General features: G+C 40.4%; 1 protein-coding gene across 2 annotated transcripts in view; it reads right to left on the reverse strand.

Moving 5' to 3' along the window:
* The window catches only part of LOC143710783 (RAS guanyl-releasing protein 2), a 54,599-nt gene that overhangs the window by 23,133 nt on the left and 16,030 nt on the right, over positions 1 to 15,436 (reverse strand). For both annotated transcript variants that reach the window (XM_077201946.1, XM_077201947.1), the window contains exons 2-3: positions 3,079 to 3,234; positions 2,751 to 2,853 (exon numbers count right to left, since the gene is read on the reverse strand). In XM_077201946.1, the coding sequence (XP_077058061.1) occupies positions 2,751 to 2,853; positions 3,079 to 3,148 (173 nt within the window). In that variant the 5' untranslated portion in view covers positions 3,149 to 3,234. The remainder of the gene's footprint in view (positions 1 to 2,750; positions 2,854 to 3,078; positions 3,235 to 15,436) is intronic.

A 15,436-nucleotide genomic window follows, 5' to 3' on the forward strand; every position in this document is an offset into this window, starting at 1 on the left:
TCCTTGTGGCTGTTTCTGTTCTGGTGTCTGTTCCAGAGCCGGAGCCGGTGTCTGCTGTTCGCGAGCCAGTGTGTGTGTTGTCTGCTGTTCCGGAGCCGGTGTCTGCTGTTCCTGAGCCGGAGCCGGTGTCTGCTGTTCCTGAGCCGGAGCCGGTGTCTGCTGTTCCTGAGCCGGAGCCGGTGTCTGCTGTTCCTGAGCCGGAGCCAGTGTCTGTTCCTGAGCCGGTGTCTGTTCCTGTGCCGTGGCCGCCCGATGGGTCGTCTGCTTCGCCCTGCCCACCTGAACTGCCTGCTCCACCCTGGTCGCCTGCTTCACCCTGGTCGCCTGCACTGCCTGCTCCGCCCTGGTCTCCTGCACATCCTGCTCCGCCCTGGTCTCCTGCACATCCTGCTCCGCCCTGGTCGCCTGCACATCCTGCTCCACACTGGCCTTCCGTCCTGCCGCGGTCTCCGGGTCCACTTCCCCTCCACGGGCCAGGCCCTCCATCCCACCCCCGGGTCCGCCTCCGCTCCACCTCCCTCCTGGAGAATTTTAGGAGCATCTGGAAGCTGCTCCTTTGAGGGGGGGCTATGTAACGGTGATCAGCTGGAGTGCCCTTGAGAGCCAGCTGAGGGCACTCCACATCAGACTATCATTGTTCACTCACAACTACATTTCCCATAATTCACTGCCTGGACTCATCTCTGATTATCACAATCACCTGTGTCTCATTATATTGTTTAGTTCACCCCATATAAGCCTGGTTCACCTCATCATTCCCTGCAAAGTCTTGTACGTTATTCCACTGCATTGCTGAGCGTTTCATTTGTTTTCTTTGTTCCTGGTTTTTGATCTCTGCCCGTGTCCTGGTTTTCCCATTCCTGCCTCACCCTCTGGATTTGTCTGTTTGTTTGGATTGCCTGGCTGTGTATGACCTTTGCCTGGATTCTGATTACAATTTGGATTAACTTTGATAAACTGCATTTGGATCCTCAAACTTCTTGTCTCTGAGCAGTTCATAACACATTCATGACCTCGAGACTAGATTACTGTAATACTTTATTAGCTGGCTGTCCTGCATCCTCAATAAACAAGCTACAGTTAGTGCAAAATGCAGCTGCTAGAGTTCTTACTAGGTCAAAAAAATATGATCACATAACACCAATTTTATCATCTCTACACTGGTTACCTATTAAGTTCCGTATCAATTACAAAGTTCTACTACTGACCTATAAAGCCCTAAATGGGCTAGCTCCTGTGTATTTAATGGACCTTCTATCGCCCTACAATCCATCGCGTTCTTTAAGATCACTAAATTCAAGGCTTCTGGTCATTCCTAGGATATCTAAGTCCATTAAAGGAGGGAGGGCGTTCTCGCATTTAGCTCCTAAACTCTGGAATAGCCTTCCAGATATTGTTCGAGGCTCAGACTCGCAGTCCCAGTTTAAGACACATCTCTTTAGCCAAGCATTCACATAATGCTTACCTTTTATACCACTGTTGAATCAGATCGAATGCATTAATATGAACAGCAGCTATGCTAATTATTTCCCATTTGCTTTTCTGCTGTTACCTCAGGACGCTAGTCCGGAGGTAAATGGCGTTTGTCAGCTCCAGTTTGTATCCAGCCTCTCACGGAGACTTCAGATGCCCCAACACCTGCGATGAGATGACTAAACGCCTGTGAAGAGACGACTCTACGCCTGTGAAGAGACGATTCATGCCGGCGATATGTTATGCGCTAAATTAATACATGATTAACTAACTGTATTTTTTCTATGTACATTTCTGAAAAGCGCTATACGAATAAATTTGAATTGAATTGAATTGAATTTATTAAAATAATAGATCACTAATTTTGTTATTGATCAGTCAGATCAGCGCAGAAACCATCCGCCAGTCATCTCGCATTACAGTATAGAATAATCTAAGACTTTAGGATTTTGGAATAACACATTTCTATGTTTCTAATGTTTTTGAGATGTGTTTTCCTCAGTGTATAACTTACATTTTACAGTTAAATCCTTATCTGTAAATGTTAGAAAGTCCTGCGAGTATAACAACAAGCGAGTCTCCATTAAACTTCTCAGACTTTAATGACAGAGCGCAGGTGCCAACAATTTGACATTTTGCTAAAATATTTCTTATTAAAAATGAATGTAGGTTAAAAATTCTACCTATACACCATTAATCATATTTTTATGAGAGCATTCAGGTAAAGGGACTGTTGTTGGAATAGCCTATTGTAAAAGTTCATTATATTGTTCATTATCATCTTTAGTCATTTTAATTTTTGCCATAAAATGTCAAGAAATCAGTTGTTTGGTTTAGAATGTAATGTTATATTTTAACCCTTTTTTGCACATAATGTATAGCATAGCCTACATAGATTCACTATATTTGTATCTATATTTATATACAATGTGTGTGTGTGTGTGTGTGTGTGTGTGTGTGTGTGTGTGTGTGTGTGTGTGTGTGTGTGTGTGTGTGTGTGTGTGTGTGTGTGTGTGTGTGTGTGTGTCTGTGTGTGTGTGTGTGTGTGTGTGTGTGTGTGTGTGACATTATGTTCACTATATTTGGGTGTGGGTTTATATATATATATATATATATATATAACATTTGAAAAATAATGGATTAAAAATAATTCATTTTTAATATATATTTTTTAAAACTGATATCCATTGGATTAATCAAAGATAATAATCATTAGTTGCAGCCCTAGTACAATGCAATACAACAGTTTATTAATAACTTTAGTAGATAAAGGATACTTTAGCAGCAGTTTCTTGGACAGATCGGTAGAAGAAATGTACCAAGGATGCATCATCAAAAACATTTTCAAAAAGGAAGGATTTTTTATTGTGCCTGCATTGTCTGAAAGCACAAACATCACAGAACATTAATAACGACAAAATAAACCATACACATTTTTATGGTGACTTACTTAGTCGCTGTTGACCAGCTTTACCAGCTAAGCTTTGATAATAAACAGCATGGTTAGTGTTTTCTGGTTCATCTTCTAGATTCATAGACTTAAAAAAAATATTCCACCCAACATTGGTTTGAAACTCATTTACAAAACTTTCTTTATAGACTCACCAAAGGACTGTATGCAGATGTCCACCAACTCATCCACTGTTCCTGTATCCACAGGTAACGGATCCATCATTTCTCTCTCTTTCTTTCTCTACCTTCACTTTCTAACGCCCTTATGTCTTTCTCTTCTCCTCCAGTGGTCTTCCTCTTCTCTTTTGTCTGTCAATAGAGATTGTTATATGGAGAAGAACATATTAAACACCCTTGTAGAAAAGAATTGCATGTAATTGCATTGAATTTGCAATTGTAGTGTATTTCAAATGTTAAAAGTATATATTTTTTAAAACTGTATTTTCAGATAATATATTAATAAAATACAAATAGGAGTACACTTTCATGACTATTTGTCTTAATACACATAAGTACACTTTTAAAAAGTGCACTTCATAATGAAGTCAAATTTAAAGTTTTGCTTTTTAAGTCATTCAGTTAATATGTTGTCATGTGTTGACTAGCACATGCAAAGTACTTGATTATAATTTTAACTGTAGTGTGTTATTCAATTAATCTATTTAAAATATACTATATTCATCCTTACAAATGTGCAATAACAAATATATTTAAATACATGATATACAAGTTTCAATAGAAATTACATTAAAATATTGTTGGTATTTTAGTTTACCATAAATGCTTGTCAGCACATTCGGAAGTACACTTTATATTTCAAAGACAAAATTACATTTAATTTTGTACTCAAGTCCTACTTAAGCAGTTATTTGCATTAATTTAATTGCAGTTAGCATGCAATTCAGTTTGCACTTAACTATATATATTAAAAGTCTATTAAGTCCTACACCACAAGAGCATGTTTCACATTGCAATGTTTCTGCTTCACGCTTGACAGTACAAAGCTATTTCTGGGTGTACACGTCTAACAGCAGCTTGCATAGAATATCTGGTCCAAGTTAACTAGTATAAAATATATGTTTCCATCCATATTAAATAAAAAAGAGCTGCCGATGCAGCAGAACAATGTGTTGTTTGTTTGCCTGCGTATGTTTGCCTGCGTATGTTTGTGTGTGTGTGTGTGTGTGTGTGTGTGCTCTGCTGTACGTGAAGAACTTTGACCAAAACAAACACTGAAGATGACATCATGACACTACATTCTGTCATATTAGTGATAGAATGACAGACATACCAAATGTTCCAGCTGATAAACTAATTTAATGTAATAAACACACAGACAAAAAAAAACTGTCAAGCTACCGACCTCTTCCAAAACAGAAAACCTCAAGTTATCACATCCTAAAAAAGAAACAGTTACACAAGCTCCAAACCACAGTCTATCCATTATACAACACACACATTTATCACTCATTGTCCTTTCCTGTATTGACAGAACACACACACACACACACACACACACACACACACACACACACACACACCACACACACACACACACACACACACACACACACACACACACACACACACACACACACACACACACACACACACACACACACACACACACACACACACACATTTCTGCTCATGCAGTCTTGCAGACTTAGCGAGGTGGCCAACTGGAAACCATGGCAACACACTCTAATTCTATTGTGATCAACCTCTCCATGTTGAAACACAAATTATATTCCATTACACTGTAAAAAATGATTGCAATTTTAACTGTACAAGACTGTAAAAATGCTACAGTAAGAAAAGGTTAATTGGTTGAAATCAGGTTATTTCCATTAGGGTTTTATGTTACATATTTTGTTGTTGAATGCTTTTTGTATCATTTTAATGTCATGTGTGTTGAAAACATGAAATTTGTATTTGTGTTCATTACACCATGCGCACATTCTATATGTTACATTTACTTCAGCTTGTAGAAAGCTACACTGTAAAAACAAATCTGTTAAATTTACAGTAAAATTTTTATTTTATTTACTCATATAATGTTAATTTACCAACCTATTGCAGTACTATTATTTGTTGTTTACCTTTGTAATAGACTGACAACCACCAATAACAAGTGGTGATAAGAAAGTCACATCATGAATCAAAGATCATCACAAGCAGCTTTTCCACAAGCTGAGAAGGTAAATATTAATATATAAGGTGCACAGTGTCATTCACACAAACACAAAACACCATCATGGTATCACACGTGACATTAAATAAGCACAATAAACATTGATTTAACAACATTAGATGTAACATAAAACCCTTATTGTTAACCAATTAACAACCAATTAAAACGTTTTTTTACCGTTAAAATCACCATTCTTTTTTTACAGTGTACTTGTGATGAACTTCATCATGATTGTGTCTTTCTCTTTATTCTTTAAAATGGTGGATGTAAAAAGTACAAAGATTTTACTAGGCCTTGCAAATGCAGCATACAAGCATTTTTCGATTTACTGGTTTAAAATGTAAATTAAATTTTTTTGTTGTTGTAATTTACAGTTTTAAATTTTAGAATTTACAGTTTTTTGCAGAAATATTCTGGCAACCACAGCTGCCAGTTCTTTGTTCTGTAAAAATAACAGGATGTTTTATAGTGTACAGAGAATTCCACATAAACAAAATGCACAAATGTACAAATAAAACAATTCACAATATACACTGTAAAAAGTTGTAACCTGGAATTGTTACCATAAAGAGCTATTTCTAAACCAATAAAAATATATTTTGTTTGTATAAATAAATGTATTCAGGTTGCTTAAATATTTAGGATATATTAAATAATGTATTTACGCAATATTAAATAATATTTTTGACTTGAATAAAACCTAATAAATAGGTAATAAAAGCTAATTTAGACATTATCATTTTAAGATCCCTTTTTTCGGTGTAGTTAAATAAGAGGAACATCTCAAATACTTCAAACAACAAGCCATTTCACTTTCCAAGCAAACCAAATGTATTTGAGCTCTGACTGGCTAATTTAGCCACAGTACTCTGTTTGACGGAAACCCCAGAAAACACATGGAGAATCTGCTTTCTTGTAGATAGTAGTGCAACCAATCTTGGATAATGACACACTCTCTCACACACACACACACACACACACACACACACACACACACACACACACACACACACACACACACACACACACACACACACACACACACACACACACACACACACACACACACACACACACACACACACACACACACACACACACACACACACACACACACACACACACACACACACACACACACACACACACACACACACACACACACCTCCATTAAGATACATGAAGCGTGTTTTACATAGGATCTCATTGTATGGTGAATATGTGCGTGTGTAGACCGCAGAGATGTGGGTGGACACTTACAATTATAGCCCTCATAGAGAGAGAGAAGAGAATAATAGTTTAAGCAGAAGAGCCACAGTGCTGTGAAAACGAGTGCAGGAACAGATGGAGTGACAAGGTGAGGGAAAAAAGGGTATGCAAACAGAAGAAAAGAGAAATAGTCTCCATACAAAAGAGACTCTTAGAAGAGTCAGTATACGTGTGTTTAGTGTGAGTTGGATCGCCTCTAACTGAACTGCTAAAGTCTGCCTACTGAAAAACCCCACAAAAAAAAATGTCCATTTGACTTCTGTTCTGTGTTGCAAATTTCTATAACCGTTCACAGACCGTACCGTAACCGTAAACCAACCGTAAACCAATCCACCTTTTTCCTAACGAGGAGTGTTTTTGATCATGGGACCACTCAAAAAGACTGAAACAAATAATTTCAAATCATACGGTTGTACTACTAATAATCTGATATCCATCAGTTTGATTGAATGAGCTGTAAAATTGTATTCACGTCAGGAGAATAACGTAATGCTTTTATATTTTAGTGTAACAAGAATATATCTGGCAAGATCTATTTTCAGTCGCTGCATTCTTTTCCTTCTGATTATTTTCCTTTGTATTCCGCTGTAACAATATGAAAACAAAACATGCTGGGCATTTGTGGTCTGCTCTCCCGATTAAATCTATGATATATCCCATGAATAATTCACTGGAATGCACTAAGAATCTCTTGTTCCCTATCAGACGGTCACTCTCGGCGTACGTCGTGACCGACTAATAGGAATCTCGCTAGAGAGACAATCTTCTTCGAGTGAAACTAAACAAGCCAATACACATTGGCATGCAATCATTTGAATCAGCCGCTCAGCCTCGCAGCGCGGATATATAATGAGCAGCAGGTGCGATGGCACTTCAGCTTTTTGCTTCAGAGCCAAGCACTTCGATGCCTTCTATCAAGACTGTGAAGTCAAGACGAGCCTTTCTTGGACCTCTCCATCCCGGTGCGGGCGTGACAGCACAGCAGCGCGAGCGGTCTTTTCTCTCTCTATCCCTCTATATATATCTCTCTCTCTATCTCTCTCTCTCTCTCTCTCTCTCTCTCTCCCTCTCTCCTTTCTGTTTCCTTAGGTTTTTTGAGCAAACAAAAAGGCTGTTTTAACAGGTGGTAAGGTGCGCCAGTGAGAGCGCTCAAGAGCTGTTTTGACAGCTGGTAAGACCTGCCAGTGAGAGAGAGACAGCACACAGACAGGTGCACATTCCTGTCTGTTCGCGTTGAGCGTTCCCCTGCCTGCTTAAGCACCAGTGACATCAGTCCCTTAAAGAGATTACACAGATAGAAAGCATCTTTTTCAAGATGAAAAAGGGGAGAGAATCCTCACCACTCTCATCCGCCTCTTCTATCGCCAGCGGGCAGCAGTGTGCAGTTTGAGAACGCAATCATGAGAACGCACTCATTGAGAACGCACTCAGACCCTGCTATGGGCTGCCTCCCAACGAGAGAGTCCCGAGCCGTTCCCTGTGATCCACCTCGCTGCCCCACTCCGGGTACGCCCACGGTCCCTTTGGTCCCGCTGGTACGTTCTCTGCGAGCCTGGTTAGCACTCGCCAGTCCGTCTCGGACTATCAGGCCTGGCAATGCGTTTCAGTTCGCCTGGCGTCCCTCCAAGTTTCGGCCATCCACTCCACTACAGTGAGAGCAGCCGATGCCCATGTCTCGCGTGCGGAGAGCTGGTCCCTCCAGCCGATATGAGGTCAGGGCACTTCAGTCCCTAATTCATTGTACCCAAGAAAGGTGGTGGGTTACGACCGATCTTGGACCTGCGAGTTTTGAACCAGAGTCTTCACAAACTACCGTTCAAAATGCTCACGCAGAAACGCATTTTCGAATGCATAGGTCCCCGAGATTGGTTTGCAGCGATCGACCTGAAAGACGAGTACTTTCATGACTCGATTTTTCCTTGACACATGCCTCTCTGCGCTTTGCGTTCGAGGGTCGAGCATATCAGTACAAAGTACTGCCTTTCAGGCTGTCCCTGTCTCCCCATGTCTCCATGAAAGTTTTGGAGGGGGCCCTTGTTCCCGTGTTCCCACTGGCTAATACTAGCACACTCTCGATATCAGTTATGCAAACACAGGGACCTCGTGCTCAGGCACCTCAGCCAGTTGGGTCTTCAGGTCAACTCGGAAAAAAGCAAACTCTCTCCTGTGCAGAGGATATCTTTTCTCAGTGTGGAGTTCGATTCCGTCGCACAGACTGCGCACCTCACAGAGGAACGCACTCAGTCGGAGCTGAACTGCTTGAACATGTTCAAAGGCAGGACGACGGTCCCACTGAAATTCTTTCAGAGGCTCCTGGGGCATATGACAGCGGCAGCAGTGGTAACCCCGCTCGGGCTTCTTCATATGAGACTGCTTCAGTACTGGCTTCACGCCTGAGTCCCGAGATGGGGTGGCATCACTCATGTGGACGGACCCACAACTGCATTAGCACATCAATTGCCTCAAGTTGCTAGCAGTACGTCTCTCTCTGAGCCACTTGAAAAGGCCGCTACAGGGCAGGGACGTGCTAGTCCGTACGGACAACACTGCCACCGTTGCGTACATCAACCGACAAGGTAGTCTACGCTCCCGTCGCATGTGGCAACTCGCCCGCCATCTCCTCCTCTGGAGTCAGAAGCATCTGAGGTCGCTTCGAGCCATGTATGTCCCTGGTGTGCTCAACCGAGTGGCCGACGAGCTATCAGGAGCTATCCCGGGAAGGAGCTATCAGGAGCTATCACTGTGCGAAGTCAAGGAGGACGAGGACCAGGTCCTTCTGGTGGCTCCCTATTGGCCCACCCGGACTTGGTTCCTAGAACTCATGCTACTCGCGACAGTCCCTCCCTGGCCTATTCCTCTGAGGAAGGATCTTCAAACTCAGAGACGGGGCACCCTATGGCACCCGTGTCCGGACCTCTGGAAACTCCATGTCATGTCCCTGGACGGGACGTGGAGGTTCTAGGTGACTTACCCAGAGAGGTACTTAACACCATCACTTGATGTTCACTCAAGATGTTCGATAGGGTCTGTGCTTTCCTTCTCGCAGCAAGGGTTGGTGCGAAGGCTGTCTCCTTCACCCTCAAAGTACATGCTGCAGCTATTTCAGCATATCACAACCATATAAATGGCAAAACAGTAGGAAAGCACAACCTGGTCGTCAGGTTTCTAAGGGAGGCAAGACGATTAAATTCTCCTCGACCCCCCCTCCATACCCTCTTGGGACCTTTCCCTGGTCAAGTCACCTTTTTTATAGCACTTTTTAGCACAGAATTTTTCAAAGCAGCTTTACAGAGATAACAGGAAAATAATGTTGTTATAATATTGTTTAATATAAAATTAAATGTCCCCAACTAAGCAAGCCAAAAGCCAAAGGCGAAGAAAGGCGAAAAAGGCGACCATGGCAAGGAACCAAAACTCCATCATGTGACAGAATGGAGAAAAAAACCTTAGGAGAACCCTGGTGCTTCGAGCACTTCAGGATGCTCCCTTTGAGCCGTTGCAATCAGTAGACTTAAAGCTTCTTTTCATGAAGACTTTGCTGCTGGTTGCACTGGTCTCTATCAAGGGGGTAGGGGACCTACAGGAATTTTCGTTCGACGAATCGTGCCTAGAGTTAGGGCCGGGTGACAACCATGTAGTACTGAGACCCCGGCCTGGCTATGTGCCCAAGGTTCCTACCAATCCCTTCAGGGTTGACCAGGTAGTGAACCTGCAAGCGCTGCCCTTTGAGGAGGCAGAATCAGCCCTGACTTTGCTCTGTCCCGTTCACGCTCTGCGTTTATACATGGACAGAACTCAAAGTCTCAGGATCTCAAACCAACTCTTTGTCTGTTACGGAGGCCAGCAGAAGGGAAAGGCTGTCTCCAAGCAGAGGATGGCCCACTGGATAGTGGATGGCCCGCTCAGGTTGCATGCTCACTCCACGAGAGGCATTGCATCCTCCTGGTCGCTGGCACGTGGCTCCTCGCTAACAGATATCTGTAGAGCTGCGGGCTGGGCGATACCTAACACGTTCGCTAGATATTATAGCCTACGTGTAGAGCCGGTCTCCTCCCGTGTTCTTACCCTAAACGGGAAGAAAAACAGAGAGGTCCGTCTCTGTCGACTTGCTGTACCCTACTGTGCACCCTTATTACTCCAGAGTGAAAAACCTGTTGAGTCCTCCAACACCCTAAGCCCGGACATGGTGGAGCGACCGGTGCCAGGCCTTTATCCGCTGAATCCTTGAGAACCGAGTCTAGGCTGGGTCCCATATGTGTGACCCTACGGGGATCCCATATGTATATATTTATTGTAAACCATATTTATTGTAGATTAAAATGACCGAATCACTTTGAAATATTATCACTCAATGTTTCAGTTAATAAACATTTTTGATTAAGTAAGTAAACCCCTTCAGGCTGATGCAACTTCTCCGCTTCACGTTGGGGTCCTCATCACCTTATTTCACGGCTACTTGCCACATAAGTAAATAATTAGACACGAAATATTGATCTGAGTTGAAATATTTAATTAGGTCTTTAAACGCAAAGCTTCCACGGAAAGAGAAGTTGCTAGCGCGGCAAGTTCAAACTAGATAGACATTTAAGAGATACGGTATACAGTCATATAGTCATACATTATTACACAGCATTTCGCCACATAAATAATTATGGAGTTAAGATATATTGATTTCAGATTGTTTTAAAATCGTACCTGTTTGTATTTTACAATCCAACAGTGTACAAAACAATAGTCACAAAATGGCAGCAGCTGCCCTTGTATGAAACAAGAGAGAGCGAGTCCACGATACTGGATGGCATAATTAAGTAACTGTACACAAAATATTGATTTGATTGACTTTTTAAATTTTATTAGCTCACCAAATGCAAAACTTCCAAGAAGAAAAAACTTTCCTAGCAGGCGTATAGCGCTGCTAACAGTGACTCGGATGAGCCGGAGTTATCTGTTTTCAGCCGTTGTTTACTGGGAATAACATGCCATTGGATGGAGTGATTGACCAATCAGAATCAAGTATTCCACAGAGCCGTGTAACAAGGAAAGATATTACATACAGACATACATTACAGTGATATTTATACCTTACATCCGTAATAAGTCTGTGAAAATAATCAAGCTTTTGGGGTTATTTGTGCTTTGTTGTAGTAATTTGTTAATGCTTACAATTTTAATATTCGATGGCTGAAAAATGGTGATTAGAATAATGTCATCTCATTATACCCAGTTTTTAAAAATGCTTATTATTGCGTTCATAAATTAAACCTTTTGTTGATTGTTTACAGTTTAACGGAAGTTACTCCCAAGTTAAAAGGTGGATGGGCCTTAAATCAAACACATGACCTAAAAGACAAGACAATTTTTTTTTTTTAAGGACAAACAAGCAATATGTTAACATGCCATATATAAATATGTCAAACTCACCCTTAATCTGAAAAGGTAAACTATAGTATAGTTAACTGAGAACACGTATTGGCATCAAACTCATAATGGATACACACAGTTATAAACATAATGGATTTTTATGTTAGTTTCATATAGCTATGTAAGCTTATTTTTTGATTTGATAACTATACACTTTTTTTGCATTATAGAGATCAATGTCAAAGGTCAATAGATCGCAAATTATTTTGTAAAATACAGTTAGCAGGCTATAGAAATATAACATTTGATGCATTTCTGAATCAAACAGCTTTCTTGTTTGTCATCTGCCTCTGATGCTCATGGGGATTTAAACACTTATGCGTGTGTGTGTGTGTGTGTGTGTGTGAGTGTGTGTGTGTGTGTGTGTGTGTGTGTGTGTGTGTGTGTGTGTGTGTGTGTGTGTGTGTGTGTGTGTGTGTGTGTGTGTGTGTGTGTGTGTGTGTGTGTGTGTGTGTGTATGTGTGTGTGTGTGTGTGTGTGTGTTTGTGGCCTGGTAAACCCTACATTATGGGGACAAAATGTCCCCATAAGGATGGCAATATCTGAAATCCTTGTTCGTGTGGGGACATTTTTTGGTCCCCATGAGGAAAACAGCTTATAAATCATACTAAGTGATGTTTTTTGAAAATGTAAAAATGCAGAAAGTTTTCTGTGATGGGTAGGTTTAGGGGTAGGGTTAGTGTAAGGGAATAGAATATACAGTTTGTTCAGTATAAAAATCATTATGTCTATGGAAAGTCCCCATAAAACATGGAAACACTACATGTGTGTGTGTGTGTGTGTGTGTGTGTGTGTGTGTGTGTGTGTGTGTGTGTGTGTGTGTGTGTGTGTGTGTGTGTGTGTGTGTGTGTGTGTGTGTGTGATCGTCTGTAAGCAGCTGTTTTCTGAAGCTTCTGTTGCTTGGTGACAGAACCCCAGAACTATTGATCCTCACAGGGATTTAATCGAAGGTTGTGAGTGAGTGTGTGTGTGTTTGTCCGATGTTTTATGGCAGAGGTGTTTTGAATATTTCAGTCCCTCCTGCAGAGTGTGTGTCCTGAGATCGCAGGGGTTGAAAGATGTATCTAACCTAACAGAATGAAGTCTGACTGCATTTTGAGAGAGAGAGAGAGGAGTGAGAGAGAGAGAGAGAGAGAGAGAGAGAGAGAGAGAGAGAGAGAGAGAGACAGAGAGAGAGTACCTTGAAATATTAATACAACATCATCTGTCTGTCTTTATTTCATTCTCTATCTCTATCTCTCCCTTATGACTCTGTTATTTAGGGGAGGAAATAACATCACTCACACAGAAGCTGTCTTTCAGATACACATACAAGTGTGATATTATCGGTCACTGAAGCGGTAAAGCAATGATAGCTCAACACTATGCAACTATTAATCTCATTCTCATTATTGGATGTTTCATCTTTGTTGTCAAAGTTAGATCAAGGTCTCACCTCAGTGGAGAAGGAGAAGTGAGAGACTCCATATGCTATTTAGAGGAATGGTTTCTGTGCTGTACAACAAATTCATGACTCCAAACTCAGGGTTTCAAGATGACAAAATGAAACAAATCTAACTTAAGTTAGATCGGATTCAGTGGTTTCACAGTGCGTGCTACTTTATATATTATAGTACTGTAACTGTCTCTTTCAACTCTGGGTTTAGGATTAACACTGCAGTACTTGTAGATTTAAATGTGTGAGCAGCCAATCATGTGAAACATGATTCATTTCTCTGCAGAAAATGAAGAGATTATCCGTATTTCAGAATTAGAGTCAGAATTAGAAAGAGATTTATTGCCAAGTATGTTTGCACACCCAAGGAATTTGTTTTGGTGACAAAAAAAGCTTTTCAGTTCATAGAAAAAACAACAGTGCACAGATAGTAAAAATTAAAGATATATGATATATTTTATTTTTCTATTATATTACATTTATATTATTTTTGTGACTGACCTAGATCACAAGGTTTATAGAGATCACTAGCTCTTCATATTCCGTATCACATATTTTAGTAATTATCATAAATTAGGTATAATCCTATTTATCCAGTGAAATTTTAGAGTCCAAATTATTGTGTCAAATATATATTTTTTATTAAAATTTTTTTAAATCAGTACATCTGCTTTACAGTAAACGTAAACTTCTATAACTTTTTACACTTTCACTTCTGCAATAATCTGCAGATTATCATCTTTAAAAAAAGACCAATCTTAGTTCTGTATTTCAAAGAATTCATGAATTGGAAACATTTAAAGGGTAACTAAACACTAACACAACTTTTTTTAGTTAATGATCTGTAAGAATGGAGCTTCATAAATGCTGTTCATTGATTCGAGTACATTTTTTGACATTTGGGTTTAAAGTGTTTTAATTCTACAATATATGGTGTAAAAACATCTGAGTGCTGCCCTCTTCAGGTTGAGCGGTGGCTACTGCAGTTGAATTTTCCTATTGGAAGTTGGGGTAACTTCTGACGTCAGAGGGTACCAGCTAACCACATCCTTGCCTACAGAAAGATTTGTCTCAGGTGCACGCCTCCGCTGGGCTCTGCCCACTTTTCCAGCATTTTTCAAATATTGCCAGTGGGTGGAGTCAGGCTCTGACAAGGAGTTTAGTTACCCTTTAAGTTTAGATCTATGCTCAAAAGGGGAGCTTTATTTCAAAAACGCTGTTGGACATTGTTGACACCGCCCTCTGTTGCGCACGCAATCCAAGAATGGATGTCTGTTTATCAGCAGAAACGCAACAAAATGATGCTTCACGAAAAATAAAGCGCATATGATGAACGAATGACAAGGATGCACAAAAAAACACACAGAGCCCAGTATTTACAAACAAGAGTTCGTTGTTAGTTGGCAACAGCACAGCAGCTCCAGGGGCCTGTACCATGATGGTAGTTGAACAAATTTACTTCTCTCTTCTGCAGAATATTACGAGATTGAAAAATTATAAGAATTTAAACAAACTTACACAGCAAGAAGCAAATAGCTGTCTATGAAACACAACAACTAAAAGAAAAAGTTCTTTCTAAGTCAGTGCAAGTAAAAGTTGTGAAGCTAGTTTATACAGTTGATAAAGGTATAGAGAGAATTGAACATTTAAGCTCACATGTAGTCATCACATAGCTTTATCTATTGATTCTAAAGCATATTTATATTACCTTTTATATATTCATTCCTTTAAACTGTGCTTAATAATAATTGATAAACTAAAATTGTACATGTGTGATTGATTAATAATTACATAAATAGTATCTAAATCATACAAAATTATTATTATTCTAAATAAGAGTTACTAAAAGCAAGTCTTTAAAAATCATTTGCTATGTAGTGACCTTTAATTTGGAGTAGAAACAGGTGGAGTGACTTTATCCCATCAGACATGTGTCACTTTGCTCACAGCTGATTGGTCCAAGTTCGGTTTGCAACCTCTTACCTGGAACATAACCTGCCCCGAAACCAGGTTAGCCGTGGAGCATTAGTTACTATGGTGATGAACACTGCTAATAGCCAAACCACTTTCATGGTGCCTAAAACCCAGGGTTGGCGCAAACTAAACTGAAACATAACTGGCTAGCCACCTACACCGGCTTCATGGTATAGGCGCCTGTCCGTAGCTCCAGACAAACAATAACGCTCAAACCC

Source organism: Siphateles boraxobius, unplaced genomic scaffold (genome assembly GCF_051911475.1).
Source record: "Siphateles boraxobius isolate OS27281-9 unplaced genomic scaffold, OSU_SipBor_1 48, whole genome shotgun sequence".
NCBI classification, from domain to species: domain Eukaryota; kingdom Metazoa; phylum Chordata; class Actinopteri; order Cypriniformes; family Leuciscidae; genus Siphateles; species Siphateles boraxobius.